At 40.9% G+C, this 17317-nt stretch overlaps 2 protein-coding genes across 5 annotated transcripts in view; both read right to left on the bottom strand.

Annotated features, from left to right (window-relative positions):
• Positions 1–7517, bottom strand: part of zgc:92107 (uncharacterized protein LOC492329 homolog) — a 32960-nt gene extending 25443 nt beyond the window's left edge. The window contains exon 1 of the mRNA XM_034868348.1: positions 7321–7517. Within this exon, the coding sequence (XP_034724239.1) occupies positions 7321–7334 (14 nt within the window). The 5' untranslated portion in view covers positions 7335–7517. The remainder of the gene's footprint in view (positions 1–7320) is intronic.
• An 864-nt stretch (positions 7518–8381) lies between these two features.
• Positions 8382–17317, bottom strand: part of sulf2a (sulfatase 2a) — a 34931-nt gene continuing 25995 nt past the window's right edge. For 3 of the 4 annotated variants that reach the window (XM_034868358.1, XM_034868357.1, XM_034868359.1), the window contains 17 exons: positions 16551–16720; positions 14867–15017; positions 14418–14593; positions 14056–14184; positions 13699–13755; positions 13450–13579; positions 12818–13031; positions 12137–12419; positions 11935–12031; positions 11729–11823; positions 11588–11647; positions 11332–11498; positions 11025–11167; positions 10810–10918; positions 10694–10727; positions 10125–10178; positions 8382–9749 (listed from right to left, as the gene is read on the bottom strand). In XM_034868358.1, the coding sequence (XP_034724249.1) occupies positions 9719–9749; positions 10125–10178; positions 10694–10727; positions 10810–10918; positions 11025–11167; positions 11332–11498; positions 11588–11647; positions 11729–11823; positions 11935–12031; positions 12137–12419; positions 12818–13031; positions 13450–13579; positions 13699–13755; positions 14056–14184; positions 14418–14593; positions 14867–15017; positions 16551–16720 (2100 nt within the window). In that variant the 3' untranslated portion in view covers positions 8382–9718. The remainder of the gene's footprint in view (positions 9750–10124; positions 10179–10693; positions 10728–10809; positions 10919–11024; positions 11168–11331; positions 11499–11587; positions 11648–11728; positions 11824–11934; positions 12032–12136; positions 12420–12817; positions 13032–13449; positions 13580–13698; positions 13756–14055; positions 14185–14417; positions 14594–14866; positions 15018–16550; positions 16721–17317) is intronic. The other variant, XM_034868360.1, reaches the window with a different exon arrangement.

The following is a 17317-nucleotide window of genomic DNA, read 5'->3' on the forward strand; positions in this document are numbered from 1 at the left end:
CTGCCTTGTGTCATTGTCCAGCTTTGAATTTCAAACAAACTCAAATACCAATGTGGTTGTTGATTTTGTCAAAACGATAAACAATACAGAGAGAAAAAAAGATAGTTTTTTTCTGTGTAGCAAAGAGTTTTGACCAAACTATGGTAGCAGTTTTTCATCAGATAATCTAGTATTGGCTGAAATGCAGCGTCATGCTTCAGTGCCTTGAGCTATGTTTCCATCCATTTGTTTTTATCCAAATTAAGTGATATTTAATAACAAATTCCTTATGGGAACAATACAATTTGATGAAATTTCATCAATATCGACTCAAAGGAAATGCGTTAGGTCTCATCTGATTTTTTCTAGATCAATATACGGTTTAGCAATAAACGCTGATGCCATTTGCGGAAAAAAATAATAAATTGCGTTTAAGTTTTAGGTCCTTTTATGGTTGCAACCCGCCACAAAACAAAGTTTTAGTTAATTTCCGTCCAGTATTTCTGCTCTGTTTGCACACATGGCAGGTGTCAACAAAGACAGATGGAAGTGGACGAATGAGGATACAAGAGACTTTTTGAATTTAATTTATCAGGAACATGCAAAGGAAATGGCCAACAAAAGGTTAAGACAAGCGGTGGGACGTTCTCCAGAGTAAATGGAAGGCACTCAAACAGCCAGACATGTCTCAAAAAAGAGTTGTCTCACAGTGGTGCCGGAAGGGAAAATAAAAGGCAAGTTGTGTTGATAGCATCGTTGTTTTCTTATTATAGTTTGATATGTCGCTATCAGCTGGCTCATAAGCACTACAACTTGTGCATTATTGATCATTTGGTAGACGACTCAATCTATTTTGTCCAGAAAAACTTTGTTTACAAAAGTTTGCTTGAATATTGTGCAATTCAGTGCAAAAATGAATGGAAAAATCTTAAAATGTCTAAAATCAATTCGATATACCAATTTGATTGCAAAACAGCATGTGACGTCATTACGCACAAGTTGTTATTCGCTTTAAAGCCATTGGATGGAAACACGCCTTCACCAGCTTTAGTTTTTTACCGAACTTCAGATAATAATAATAATAATAATAATAAATTTTATTTATAATGCCCTTTACATTTCACAAGGAGATCTCAAAGGGCTAGATAATTCGATTGACAAGTAAATGGAAACTTAGCTGTCGTTGCATTTCTGATGGATGTATAGGACACCTTCAGAAACTGAGCCAAATGGGTGTACTGAATTCATTTATCCATAAACTTGTTAAGGTGCGATAATAGACTAAATGGGCGAACCAGCTAAGCGTCCACTCACCAATCTGGACTTTTGTAAGGCAACCTCTAACCTTTCATAACAACAGACTATTCTGAGCTGTTGCTTGTGACCGTCCCTTGTGGACCAAGGCAGACTGGGTTCTCACACAGGGCCTGCCATTCATCTAGGAAACCTTAGCACTCTGTTCATCAGGAACAGCAACAAGTGCCAAGGTCCACCCTGGCCAGTATATTTACAGCCCTGCCGTTTCCTATTTAGAAACATAAAAGCTCCTTTCTCCTCAGTTACGGGCCTTAAAACAAGAGATTCGCTTAGAGAAGAGGAAGGAATTGAAACTCACCTAGCTGCACAGGTTCAAAAACTAAAACATTTAGCAACAAAAAAATGTGCACTCTCGGGGCAAGCAGAGGCATGTCCCTCAATAAAATACAAGGAGTGATCTGCCATAAGCAGACTTCTGTTTGATATTTTTAAGTACAAAGTCTATTCAGAATGGCTGCTAGGCAACCTGCTTATCTAAATACTGTAAAACAAAGCAGGGACACAGACCGACTACTGAGTGCTTGGCAGCAGTTCCAGTAGCTGTGACTAACGATGAGAGTAATTGTAAATCTGGTATGTTGAGTGCTGTGGCCACCGTCCCATTTACTGGAGTGAAGATGGCAGCAGTTTTAACGTGTGCAACCCCCTCAGCAGCAGCGCAAGACATGACTGCACTGAAACAATCTGAGAGACACACTTAAAATAACGTAGGACTATATGGGTTTACTTTCCACTTCACTTCTCTCCTTAAAAACTTGAGTCAGGATCAGGGTGCAAAATTAACTTTTTTTGTCCACTTGCCAAATGGCTAGTGAATGTTTTTTGAAAATTGGAAACAGAGCTGGGAGAAGGTGTTATGTGGGTCGTCACTGTGCAGGATGCGTTAGGCTTATACACTCAGGCCAGGCATCCAGAACAACCATGGGGAGAGTGCACGTGTCAGAAAAAAGCCTACACCTGTCATATACACATTCTTTGGACCTTTTGTTTAACACCTTCCGTTCCTGCCGTGTCACCAGAGTTAGAGGTCAGTAGATCTCATGGCACAACTGGTCCCTGTGTCTGTGCATGTGTGTGTGTGTGTGTGTGTGCGTGTTGCATTTAATGTAACAACAAACAAACCTGCATAAAGACTGCTAAGTCAGTTATAGAACAATGGACTTCTGAGAGGCCAGCTGGCATTCATCCCCACACAAATCCTCAAAAAGTTAATGCCGGGGGTTAGGATGATGTATCTTGTTCTGTGACTTTAACAGTGATGTTTGTTGCAAACCAGATCCACAGGGCTGCATACTGCCTGTCTTGTTTACTTTTTTGCCCCGTATCAAAATTTACACTGGGTTTATCCATCTTCTGTACATTCACTGAAGAATTAAGATGATCAAAAGGGAAAAATCAATGGGCAAGAACTTGACTTGATCAATGAGACCTTAGAATTAAATGTATGACTTATACAGGACTTAAATGTTATGCAGATTTGTCAATGTTGACACAGACTGTGTGATTGGATACGCTGAAATAAAATAAATGGTCACAGAGAGGGTGGACAGAAATGCTTGCATTTCAGAAAACATTTAATTTGGACAAATAAACAGCGTTTTCAAATTGAACCACATTAATGGGGACATGGCCTAAAAAAAAAGATTCAGACCTTCTCTATCTACTTCGCCCCTCCCCCCCTCCTTCAGCAGCAGTTGTCAGTGTCCATTTTTTTCACTCCTCGTGTGCTGAGACACAAGTTCAGGAGTCGTCTTTCACGGCAAGACACGTAAGGCATGATAGAGCCGGCCGTGAGCCAACCCAGATACCAGAGCTGCAGGTTGCCAAGGAAGGGAAGAGAGCTAAAGCACTTTAAGACTAAACAGCCGGGCATCCACAGGACTTGCAGAAAGAAGAAGGCAAGCATGTGAGGATAAAGATGAACAGAGCTCATCCTCTCACCTGATTTACCTCCAAAACCGCTAGACGATAACACGCTTTTTACACTTGGTGTGACCAGTATTATTTTGAAAAAGCAGTAGGGATACTGTACGGTAGTGATAGATCGGCTTCATCGGCCGGCCGATATATCGTGCCGATATTTGCCTTTACTTGTATCGGCCGATATGTGGCTGCTGTGTTCGCCGATAGTTTTTTCCAGCATTATTTACAGACAGCCATCGACAGGCAGCTCTGTGTTGCTGGAGACGCTGCAGTTCACATGGAGACCATGCGCGGCCCCCCCATTGCCCTGTCTTAAATTACAAATTATTTAAATGTTTTGACAAAGGACATTTTGTGGTCTGATTATATCTGCCAGCAAGCAATGCATCATCAAGGCTGTGTTGTAGATGTTGATGAAAGCCTTTTACCCCTGCACAGTTAACCATTTGCAGTGCAGCCATCCATTTGATGCACATTGCACACATAATTTGGGTGATACGAATGTAAGACGATTGCAGAAGTTACACTCACCTGTGTTTTTGTTTAGTATTTTAAAAGAAAAAGCAGAGCAGATTCCGAAAACAAATCCAGTGTGGCAGAGTTTACATTTTTATGATGTAAATTGAGGGAGCAAAAGCAGTATCGGCTCCAAATATTGGCCTAAGAAAATCGCAATCCCGTGTCGGTCATCGGCTAAGGCTGATGAAAAATATATATACTATCGACACTAAAAAAATCCATATTGGTCAATCCCTACTGTACAGTCCCCTGGTGTGACAGATAGAAAAGTAAAATGTGTTGCATCCCTGTCATACTGTAGTTTTTTCTCTTGCTGCTGCAGTAAATATAGGTTTAAAATAGCCACGGTGTTCCCGGCGAGTGGTTGTGCACCTCGGAATTTTTCTAACTATGCGCCCGCTGTGCTTTCAGTTCAACGCGGTCGGCTGGGAAGAACAGGATCCTCTGTACAAACATCTGTGTTATTCTTCATGTACATACTGTACCACAGAGAGTCAAACATCCTTAAATATGCGTTGGAGAGAGACACACACCACACTAGGAGAAGAAAAAACATTTTGCTGGAGAGTGTGGAAAAACATGACAGATCATTTTATCAAAGTTAATAAAAAAACGTCTTCATCTAAAGAGTGTTCTTCACAGTGCAGGCAGACAGTCACTTCCATTTGGAGATGAACAACAGTCACGTTAATGATTCGAGTATATGAGTGTTTTGCGGTGCGTTTTTGTTTCACCTGCAGATTTAATGCTCCTACAGTAACCCTACAGCAAGAAAATGTCATCATCACTCAATGAAGAATAAAACAAATATACTCTTTCATGTTGTATAGTATAGACAAAGAGCAGCATGACTGGTAGTTCTGAGTCACTCAAGTGACTGCACACTGCAAAAACTGCAAGAACCAGATGGTCCAGTTTGGTCTGTTTGCTACATGCTAGGCCTACACAAACGTGTGCCACTTTTTGGACATGGCTTTCTATTTTAAAACCGTGGCATGGTAAAAAACAAAACAAAACAAAAAAACAAGTGGACTTTGGATTCTGCACTATGCCAGCCTATAGTCTGTCTTCAAGAAGGAATACAAAGGAATATGTTGACTGCTTGCTTGTGAAAGACAACCTCATAAACACAATGAATTCATTGTGAAATCATAGAATTATTAATTTTGCTTCAGTTGCAAACAGTTTCTTGTTAGACATAAATCTGTGGACTCTCTGGCAACAGAAAAAAATAGTTACCTAGTTGACAAGAATGTCCTGTGATGACTCCCGGTCATATGCATTACAAAGCCTATGAAATGCACCCTATTCTGAAGCCTGTGATGAAACAGAACAATGCAGACTATTGTCAGATCAACAGGCAGACTTCATTCAACAAGAACTCTGTGGTGCCTCCACACAGGGGAGCCCAGCCAATCAGAGGCGGGGTGGGGAGGAGCATGGGACATGTATAGGAGGTCTGGGGTGACCTCCTTCAACAGCTGCCCTAATCCAGAACCAGAGACAGTTTCCCCTCTCCATTGGCACTGGATTAGACTGGATCTCACAAGGTCGTTGAGCCACGTTCAGCCAGGCTAGCCTTTCCCATGCTGCTTTCCAACAAGCCATTTTCCATTGCCCAATGGTGAATTCATTCCATGTAGATGCCAAAATGTTCACCCCCAACTGCAACAAACTGATTCTTCATGAGATGGGAGATAAAAGGGCCTACCTCACCACCGGTTCCAGCAGAATATTTTAGTGTTGGCAGTCTTCAATGTTACTGCATTGAGTAATGGGACATGTTTGCTACAATATCTGCTATATCTGTACAGGTACAGATAAACGTGTTTTGGCAAATCACTTTAACCTCATTACAGTGTCATTGTGGCAGGCCACAGAGAATCAAAGTCAGATGAAAAGTGGGTGTGGAGCGTTAAGAACACTGATCCACAGGGATGTAACCAGGACTGTAATCCAGAAAACAGGAAAGAAGGGTTAGGAAGCTGGAAAATATGATTTGAAGCTTTACGTATAAAACAAAGAAACATCCACAGTCATATTATTAACATGTCACAACTCAAACCCTAACCCTAACAAGCCACTGTTACTGGAGTACAAGCTACCAAATCACTTAATTTCAACTGGAAAAGAAACTTGTCCAATGCGAAATCCTCTGTAAGATGGACATCCTGACTGGTTGTTGTCCAAGAACCAATTTAATTAATCTTGTAAGGGGTTGCATGGTTTGTTCCCTTGTGTCTGTCAACTGGTGTGAGCTAGTAAGGCAAACAGTGAGATAACAACCCATTGTAATGTCTGCCCCTCATGGTGACAAGCTCAAATTAATGGAAGACATGTTTTAAGAGGGAGTAACACCAAATAGACCATTGTCTTGTCCTGCCATTCTGCCTTATCTGCAATGTAGTGCTGGGCAGATAAAGATGTAGCTCTGGACAGATAGAGAAGTTAACACATCTGCATAAACCAACACCACACTGTCATCAGATAAGCACCAGCTGGCAGGGGGTGGTGAAACGGCTGCACCCAGGGAGTCAGGTTGGCATGGCATGCCAAACTTATCACTTCAGAATATATCACTTACATCTGTCTGCAGCTTGGTTGTAAAATAGCGGCCAAGGCACACGAGGAGGAATATTAGGACATCAAAGACCCTCAAAACATCAGCTTTAGCCATTAAAAGTTTACTGTATATAAAGCCATAGGACTAAAAAGCAGTTACAGGAAAATGTGAAAGGAAACAAAGTTATCCTTTTCATCTCAGTAGTTTTTAAATAGTCTGGGAGGACTAAAGCAAACCATCTGCCTCAAGAAACCGATGAAAGCAAAACAAAGTGTTAATGCAGTCAAAGCAGATGCTGAAGAAATTCAACATGTGGAGATCAAACCAGTAGCTAAAACTTAGAGCCCCAGTTACCCTTATTTCACCAGTAAAAATGTGAGCAACAAATGGTCTGTGGAACACTTGCCTTCCGTTTGGGTTATTGGCCTCTTAACCACAGCAAAGACTTATTAGGAAACATTTAAAGATGGGTCTGGTTGATGATAGATTAACGTAGAAAGTAGGCTAGACCTCCCCCACAGCAACAGCTAATTTAACTCTACTACAAATACCAAATGGTTGCAAAACATAAGTGTCAAACTTCTGTTGTAGGTTCCCAAGCTACGTGCTAGCAAGCTACAAATTAACGTTAGTTAAACAGTTTATGACTGTAGCTACATCCGGGCAGCCAGAACTGTCCAATGTTAGAAAATATCATTTTAACTTTAGTTTTAAAGTTGAATTAATCATTTCAACATAGCTAGTTTATTCACATTAACGCTACTGAATTTTCGCGTAAGATACTTCATTTTCACAAACGTTAAGCAAATATATAAGCTTTAAAACCACCTACAAGCACTGTAAAGTATTGAAACAATGTAATTAGCTATCCATTGAGTGGCGTGGTTTGTTCACTGCCTGCTGGCTGCCCTCAGAAAGCTGTAAGCGGCGGGGTGATAGCGAGGCAACCAAGCTTGAGCTTCGTAACTTTCTCCAGTCAAGTTTGTATCACTGTAAAATTAAATTTTGAGTTAACTTACCTTGTTGCCGCCATTTTTTTCACATTGTAAACAAGGCGTCAACAAAGGAAAAACGACGTTTAACTGGTATCGGGATGAAGGTAAATTTCTGAGCGCACAGAGCGGTTCGAAGAGTGAATACGGGACGGTTCCTCTCCGGTTGGGAATCTCATATGCAGTCCCCGCCTCTGCACGTGAGTCATAGGTTGGGATGGGGGTCACCCAGTCTGCCTGCATGGTCTGCTCCCCCCACCACCACTTCCCCTACACTATCCCTTTGACTAGCTGGCTAGAAAGAGTTTCATTTCTTTATTTATTTTATTCAGCGAATTTTACAAACATGTTATACAATGTTTAAACAACTCGGCATCAAACATTAAACAAAAAAAGTTCATTTTCATCCAGGAGGCTAAATACATAAAGGCTGGCTGGAAAGAGTAGAAGCCAAACCATAAGCAAAACACGTTAGTGGCTTAGTTTGCTGAACAAAGCAGAGTAATAAGTAATTTGAAATTCTAACTATGTGACTAGAGCTTTCCCATCATGCTTTGTGTAACACTAACGGTCATACAACTGTCTGCCAACTAATCTTTCAGTGAATTTGAATGACTGCATTCATTGTTTTAATAGTTTGTAACAAAGAGGCTTACATACTATTGCTTATTGGTTATTGAGTCATTGCTATTAAGATTAAGATGCTATTCATTAGCAAACCTAAGTCAGATGTTAGCCCTCTGCTAAAACTATATCTTGAAAGGTCCACAACACTGCGGTTGCTAAGTGACACAACAGTAGAGACGCTTTTTGATTATCGGATTCATATTTGAATTTCATATCAGGCATTTGATATTCTCACTTTACAACGTATTCTTTATCAACTCAGCCAGTCAGAGAGCTTAGTACATTACCTCTTTTATAATCACACAATTAGCTATCTTCACAGTTGTAATTGTACTGAGATATACCTGTAACCTACCACGTTACCCTTGTGTTGTTAGCCCCTGTGGACAAGTAGACAGAGACACCTGCTGGACAGGAACAAAAACCACCATGCAATTTCAGAATAAAAGTTGGCTCATGTGTTATGGTCAAACAACACTTTATTCACAATTACTATCAGCGCTCAGGTCTATGGACATATTTGCTAAGAAAAAAATCAAACAAGCTAACGAAGGCAACTTGCTAAAATTCACATCAATAAGTAATACACTGTAGTGTTGTTCCTCTGGCAGTGGCACAGAGTAAACTTTATATTCATTAAACGTACAAGCGTATCTCTTCACAGTGAACCCTTTAAGTGCTTTTTCCATGTAAATAAAGACAAACATACATAGTTGCGGGCAATGACATTTCTCAAGCTGCATTTTTCCCTACAAGTTCAAGCCATATCATACAAGGTCTGCCTCTTCAGTATTATAAAAAATATTGTAAACATTTATATTAATTGCACAACATACATTCAAATACATACTGTTCTGTACAGCAAGGTTTTACTTCTGTGTTGTTATCCTGTAGCACCATGTATAGCAAGCTGAACAAACTATATAGATAATTCTACAGTGATGATAATGACAATACAAAAGGAGTAAAACGGTATTTACTGATGACGCATTCTGCCAGTGGTCAAATATTCTGGAGGTTTGGATTCTATCATTGTGAAATAGTGGTTACTGCAGGCCTGTTCAAAGTGTGGCTGACACTGGATGGGGTTCAATCAAGGCAGGCAATGGGTAGTCACTTCACATCTCACAGCTTTGAGGAAGATGATGCCTAATAAAAGACATTCACCAGCATATAATACAAAAGATTATGGCAAAGAGTTTAAAAGTCCATACCACTTCCATGTGCAGACACATTGATGCAGGAAAAAAATCATAATGTATGTCTTATTACTCCAAGGGCTAATGATTTAGTCAGCATGTGCACATAGACATCATGAGGCTATGACAATATTGAGTAGCAGCAGAGTTGACATGTAACTCATCATATTTCCACCCAATCCCATAAGTCATGAACGTAAGCTGAATAAAGCTGATATATATTATGTACAAGCAGTACTGTTAGACAGAATGGCTTGTGGACATCAAACTATCCCACTTGATTCACATCATCCTGTGAATGTTAATGGTCCAGGACAGCTGGGGCATAACAGAAGATGTAAATGAGAATAAAATGTGTGCAAAGGTAGAATGGACAATCTGAGAGTCTTTAAACTTCCTCTCAGTCTCAGCATCTCCTCTGCCTGGGTGAGAGTAATGAAGAGCAGCTCTCTCAAAATTGAAAACCCAGATAAGAGTAAAGTAGTATCTCAGGTTATGGTCCATCAAAGTGTAGTCAAGGTCCTCAGGTATGCCTGCACTCCCCCTTTTCTTTCCTTCGCTGGAAGAGGCCAATGTGGTGGGTTGTGGGATGTAGGTGGTTAACCAACCCACCCTTCCCAAATCTGCCCTCTGTGCAGGGAAAACAAAGACTGTGAATTAAATGTGCCACCTGTGGGATTCACTGGAAACCATGGCTCCAGTTGTGATCTGGTCCTAACAACACTGCTAGGAAAAGTAACAAATGACAATAACAGGACTGAGAACAACATAATAAGACAATGTCACATCTGCATTGCTTTATTTTATTTGAGTAAGTAAATGAAATAGATGGTGCAATGCAGGTATATGAGAGTTACTGTAAGTATAGGGGTACAGAATTACAGTAAAGAGGAGAGAGGGGCACATGCTGCTGGGTCATCTAACCAAGCTGAAAAAAAATCTGGATGGAGATAGGAGTAAAGCTTGGCTGACTTCAAAGGAACAGATGGGTTATGACAAACTCACAGCGATTTGGAGGAAGGCTTCTTCACTTTTGGCCTCTTTCGACGATGAACTGGCCTGAAGCATGCACAGCACATATACATGTGCAGGGCAAATGCACGTGCATGGAGACAAACACACAGGTTTACACACATACACACAGGTTTACACATACACACACACGTGCACGCACACACAGACACACACTCTCACACACACACACACACATACACACACACACACACACACACACACACACACACACACACATGCATGTGGAAGCCACGCACACACACACGCACAGCAGAGACAGGCAATTAGGCTTTATTACAAAAAGGTAACAGCAGAAGCTGAAAAGCAGGCTTGCATTTTGGCCTTCTTTGGCTTCTGCATGCTAGAATGGCTTTGATCCCAACAGTAAGGAACCTGTATTTTTATTTTCTTGACTCAGCAGATGACTGGCAGTAAGAAGAAACATAACTAAAGACACACTTGGGAGGCTTTAACCTCCCAGAGTTCAAATTGTAACATGGATTCCATCTGTCGTGTTAATAAAAATGATCAACTGTGCTATAAGAGGAAGAAGAAAATACCTGTATTCACTGAAGTAGTTTCGCTCTTTTCCTCCTAAAAGGAAGTAGGGTAACATTAGTCTCAGTCTGAAATTACAAGGGGCACTATAATCAATCACGTTTGCCTTTTTACTCACCCTTCTCTGGGTTGCATTGCTTATGTCCCTTGCAGCCCCGTAAGTCCATGAGCTGTTGGTGCATTGCATTCAGAGCATTGCGGTCGAGGGTGCTGACAGCATTTATCAGCTACAGTAATAATAAGGGCAAAACAGTGGCATTGTTTTATAGTTATTATTGGTAAGTTATTTATGTATCTGCCATAGAATACAGTGTGCCTGTACAAAGGAAATACCTGGTATGGGTCATTGTTGAGGTCAAAATACTCCAGGAAACCGGTAGCAAATTCACAAAACAGGAAGTTGTGTGTGTCATTGATGGTCCTTAGGCACCAATAGGTGTTATTGTTGGCACTAGTGCACGCACAGAATGGACCCACTGAGGGAAGAAGCGAGGGAGTGGGTTAGGAAGGGTGGGGTGAGAGTGGAAAATAAGGGGTATTGCAACAGTGTTTCAAAATATTATTTTCACTATACCTGCTTTGGAAAATATCTAAACAATATGTTTCAAATCTATTAATACAGCCATATGTTATTCCTTACTTGTCCAGAAGGGGGCGGTCTGCCAGTGATGGTTGTCATGGGTGAAGCAAGTGAGGCCAGGCATGCTGCAAGTGTCGTTGTTTTGAAGCCTCTTGAGGAATTTTCGTAGTTTCTTTCGGCGCTTCTGCTCTTTCTGCAGCCACTGACTCTTTTGCTTTGATGGCATTCTGATGAGAACAAAACAAATTCAATACAGCAAGACTGCAAGAGGAAATGAGGAAACAAAAAACAACTGCCAAACAACGTAAATCTTTACCTGACTGAGTGCACGCGCCCTGCATTGAGCCTGAACATCTCTTTATTCTTGAGGAGATAACTGTAAAGACAAACAAAAACCTGTCACATTATGTTATTAGCTTTTTATGTAGATTACAGTGCGGTTTGGACCCATTCTCACCTGGGAGTGTTACACTGACATTCCTCTGGCCGGACCTTTTTCAGGTGACCTTTGACATCACGGAGGTTCTTGATTTTTGTCTGCAAGGTTTCAATCTAAACACACAGGAGGAACAAACACACAAAGCTCATGATCTACAAGCTACTGACAACTTGTGAAATGAGTTTTATGAGCTAGATTTAACAAGGTGCAGAATGTTGCAGTACCTCATGCTCAATGTGCAGTTTGTGGTCTTTCCATGCTTGAAGAGACTTGTAGAGGCCTCCATCACATTTTACTGTGTCATTCATAAGAATAGAGCACCTGTAGGATAAAAAAGTACAATAGCACTCTAAATCTTCAAATTATTTCCTAACATTTTAATTCTCTCTTTTATCACAAAAAACATTACACATTCATTTAGAGCACCTGTAGGTGACTTTAAGAGCATCAGGTGGTGTGAGTTTATTGCTGGTGGTGGGTTTGCCTGTGACTTCCATGCCACTGAACTCTTCATTGTCTTCCTCATTCCCCACTACTCTCTTCTTGTCTGTGGCCCAGCTGCTGTTCCTGGAGCCCAGGGGCCGGTAGCCCTCCTCTAGGTCTACGGCATACAGGTCACCATCCAGCTCAAACGACACAGAGCGGGCCCAGCGCTTCCTAGAGACAGACTTACTGGATTTCAACTCTGAATAAGACGAGACAGGGGAACCTGAGTAAGATGAAAAAGAGGGACGTGTTTTTGATGCTGAAGATCAAGATCTGTGGTGATGTAGACAAGTGAAGACCAGCACAATACAACATAAAATACTAATGATTCGTTCCATGCTCTTGGTATCATATTCCATTAATCTTTTGATCCCTTTGATTACATTGCCCACTTGTGTACTCTAGTCCACCACTTGATGGCAGCACAGCCACATGCTCCTCATCTCATGAATACTTCAAAAGCTGGTTATTTTAGCCTGAGATTAATGGCCCTATTTGCCAAGTTTTTGTAGGCCACTGCAAGGACATTTCAAAATAAAGCACATGTGTCTTTCTGTGCAAAATCAGATTGACTAATTACTACTAGAACAAAGGTACATGTGAGTGACAAGAGGAACTTACTCTTCTTGGTGAGCAGCCTCTTCCTCTTCAGGACAGATGTTTTGAAGCCCACATCATCGCAATCACAGCTGTCGGAGTTGGAAGTGGGAGACAGCTGGATGTGGGAGGCACCGCTGGCCATCAGAGCCTGCATACGTGGAGCAAAGAGACTAGCCATGCCCTTGCACTTATACAGCCTCAGCTTGCCAGTCGGGTCCTCCACACACTGCCATTTCTGAAATGTGGGAGAAAGAAGTTTAATGATGTTGATGTTGACGCATAGAAATCAATTTATTTAAAATGTTCTTTACTGGGTCAGACTCATATTACCATACAAAGAACCCTAAAATCCAAGAAATACACCTGATCAACATCTGATCAATATCCTTATAATGTTCTTATTAGTTTTTTTTTTTAACAAACAGGAGTGTTCTTTACATATAGACAGTACTTATTCACACACATTGTACTCCGTGCACTTCATTTTGAAGGATTAAAAAAGATCCTGTGATGTCAAATTAAACCATTAAAGTACAATAACTGCATAATATACTCAGTAAATTGTGAAAAAGTTTGCAAATTATCACCCTGAATTAGCTACACTCCATGTAACTTGAATAACCTCCCCCTCCTAGCTACTGCAGGTTCGGTACCTGTCCTGGCTGCTGGCAGGAGGTCTGGTACTCTGCTTTCTGGCACAGGTCCTTCACCCGCTGGTATTTTGGCAGAAAGTTCTCCTCCTGGGCCATTTCCTTCCCATCAGCTCTCTTGTGTGGAGGCTTCCTAAAAGAACAGGAAAATACATGCACTTTTCTTCAACCAACCAAGAGTCTGATGTCACCAGAAGACAGAAGATAATGCCTGGATTGAGAACATGTCTTGCAAAAAGTCATAAAACATACCCTCTCTCCACAAGGAAAGAATCTCTCCATGTTTTACTCTTCCTGTTCAACTGGAATCTGGAAAATAAGTAAAAAGAAATGAAAAATCCTGTCAGACCACTCTGTGATATTTACACTGAACCAACATGCACTCCATTTCCAAATGCCATCCTTATGTAGCACTGAAAGGAAAGTGGTCCTACACGTTTAGAAATCGATTGTAAAATTTAAATGAAATAGTAAAAGGACTTAGTAGTACAAAGTCCAGGAAAACTGCTTTTTGGCAAATAAGCATCTAATGTGCAACATGATAAATGCCATTTTTGTATTGTCTTTTAAATGCTGGGACTCAGAGTAATATAAATGTTGTGTGTTCACCTATTGACTGGCCTGTCTGTGTCCAGCAGCTTGAGGATAGACTTGCCATCCATTTCTGCAGGGATATCAACACCGGCCATGTCCAGCAGGGTTGGTGCCAAGTCAACATTTAACACTATATGAGGATTTCTGTAGGGAAGCAAAGGTGAGGTGATATTTTCCATCGGAATTTGTTAGAAACTTATAATAACAACAACAACAACAACAACATTAATAATTACAATAATTTACATTTCATCAATCCCGTAAGGAAAATCACAATATCATAAATCTCACACGTATAATGCTGGAGGACAGTATCTATACTAGACATCAGAACATTGAATGAATAACTAAATTGTAACTGTGTCTGTGTCACTCACATGGCACCTTGCTCCACATTAGGTCCTCGCACGTAGAATGGAACACGGATATCAAACTCATAAGGCATTGATTTGCCCTTGACCAGACCAAACTGGCCGATATGGTAGCCATGGTCTGAGGTGTAAATTATGTAGGTGTTGTCCAGTTCCCCTGTCTCTGCCAACATGTTGTACAACTAGGCAGGAGGATATAATTCATTAAACACTCACACAGTGTAAAAAGGTGTACTTCGTGTTCGATAGTTGTGCCAGTTTTAAGGAAAAGGGATTGAACAATTTACCAAGTGTGTCAGTGAATACATTATACAGTCCCAGTCAGAACAAGCACAGATCTCTCAGGACTTGAGACTGTCAGATGAAATGTGTGTGTGTCTGTGTTTAAGAGAGTGTGTGTGTGTGTGTGTGTGTTTCTGTCTTTAAGCATATGTCCAGGTGCATGTCCTGCCTACCTTCTCCATACTGTCATCCACAGACAGCAGGGTTTGCATCCTCCTGCGCTGCAGCATGTTGGTGAACTGCATGTGGACGGGCTTCATAGCTCCTGTGTAGCGTAGGATCCAGTGTTTGTCTAGGTTAGGGGCATAGTTGTAGCTGGGTGTTCTAAAAGAGGTAGATGACACAAAGCATCAAGCTAAACCACATAAACAAAACTTAACATTTCATTTTAGGTGCTTCTTTTACATCATAAACAGAGAAAATAACAAAGCACAGCACTCGTTCCAGTATGTGTCACTGTAACTCCCCATACATTTGCATTCAGTTTTTAATTTTTTTTTTCATATCTCCATGTGATATTGCTGTAAATTGGATTTTAGAAAATGTACCAGTGTGTGTACAGTTACATTGTGCATTCACAGTAATGTTCTCTGCCCGTGTCTGCTATGTTTCCTGTACTTTTTTTTTCTAAAGTAGCAAGAAAACTGTTTATGCAATGCTAAACTGGAGGTTACATAAACCATGTAAAATGCAAAGCACTGGAATTGATTGGCCTGAACACAGTGAGCGGAGTTTAATCAATTATTAACTCCGAGCTATATGGAACTTTAATTATTTGAGAATAAACACTGCTAAATAGCTAATGGGATCCTTGAAGAAAATGTATTTAACGTTAAACGCGGATCGATTGGACTTTTAAGAAATGCTAATGTCTCACAGCCTGGCCCAAAGTGGCAAATCTAATGTAGTGTAAAGATGTGTCAGCAAGGAGCCGAGGTGAGAAGAAGGTTTATCACCAGAGTGGGGCAGGACTTTTACTGCCTCTCTCTCTTCATTTGGTAGATAAGGGCAAAGAGAGATGGAGTGAGGAAAATAGCCACAGAAACGCCCTCAGAAAACATCACCCGAGGGAGAGCAAATTTATGGAGAAAGAGCAATTAAAAGTTAGTACAAAGACACTAGGGCTGAATATCCAGAATGGTCTTTGTGTGTAAAGCCTGCATGGCACAGGCTAATGATACTGGAGGGATTAGGTGATGCAAGAGAAAGGTGTCAGGGGGTTGAAGAGAAGGGGCAGAAACTGCAGTTTCATTACTGGGCTTAGATCAGTGTCTCTCTCGAGGCAAATATCAGACCTGCCATTAGCCAGCAGCACTAGACAGCCAGTCAGGAGCATGGAGGGTCAGGAAGACAAAGGCTGAAATGTTGTGCATGTGCCTGTGTGTGTGTCAAAATAATTTCCTATGCATTAGACATACATCATTCATGCCTTCTTTGATCATGGCTGACAAAATGGTACAAATTAGCAGGGCTCATTACAGTGGTAAGGCTAATATGAGCCAAATAAACTGGAGCAAAACACTGGCTGTGTGTGTAGAGGGCGAGAGCTGCCAAGAGCATACTGCAGGCAGAGGAAGATAAGATCGAGCTGGGATTATGGAATTTATGTCATTCTGGGTCAAATGAAAGGGAGCGTGAACGTGTGGATGACTCATAGCAAGCAAATAACTATTGATGCATAAAAATGCATGAAGAAAACTTGTATTTGTCTGCTTCGTCCAACATAAACCAAATAAGTACATATTAAATGAGCAAAGACAGTCCAGTTCAAACTAGATCAGTATCCCATAACAATCTAGAGCTCACCGCTTAGCTGATCATATAGCTAGTTTTAGCAAAGTGAACTTATTTTCTTACATGTGCTGTGATGCGTTGGGGAAAGCAGTGCTGTACTGCGGAGCGGAGTCTTCTGGACCGTGCGGAGCAACATGGCTTAGGACCATCATGACAGGACGATGAGGGTACATCCTCTTAGACATCCGGAAGTAGTTAACGCTGTCGTTGGTAATGATGTCTGTCAGGTAGTCCTGTGGAGCGAGCAGACATTGTCCATCAAGTACTCAGTGAGTGACAGATGGAGTGAAAGAGCAAATGTCAAAACCGTCAGCACTATGCTGGGCCAGTGCCCATTAATAGACCTGGTGTGTGTGTCAAAAAAAAGATACATTTGCAGATTCATAACGTATGGTTATTTAATGTTAACTGCTTGAAATGTATAGATAATTGCACATCTCAAAACAATCTTTGTATGAATTTTACATTAATGCAGGCAATCATTCTCTGAAGGTGTCACAATCATTACATGATTGCAATTGTCAATCGCCATTTTCCAAAATGCAAATTTTTGATTGAAAACATGGTGTTAAAGGACAGTGGATGCGCTTATGCCAGACAGCTGTTGGTGATTGGAGCAGAGAAGAAATGAACAGTAAATCTGTCTAGTCGTATCCAATGTACAGTTGTGTTTTCAGTTTGTCTTTGAATAAATGCTGCATCAAAACTGACTGTGTTTCCCCGTTGTCAATTAACTTCTTTAACTCAATTAACTTAATTAACTTGATGAATAAAATCAAGCCTTCTACATTAATTAACTGTCTTGAACCACTTTTTTATTATGTTCGGTT

The sequence above is a fragment of the Etheostoma cragini genome, chromosome 4 (genome assembly GCF_013103735.1).
Source record: "Etheostoma cragini isolate CJK2018 chromosome 4, CSU_Ecrag_1.0, whole genome shotgun sequence".
Lineage (NCBI taxonomy): Eukaryota > Metazoa > Chordata > Actinopteri > Perciformes > Percidae > Etheostoma > Etheostoma cragini.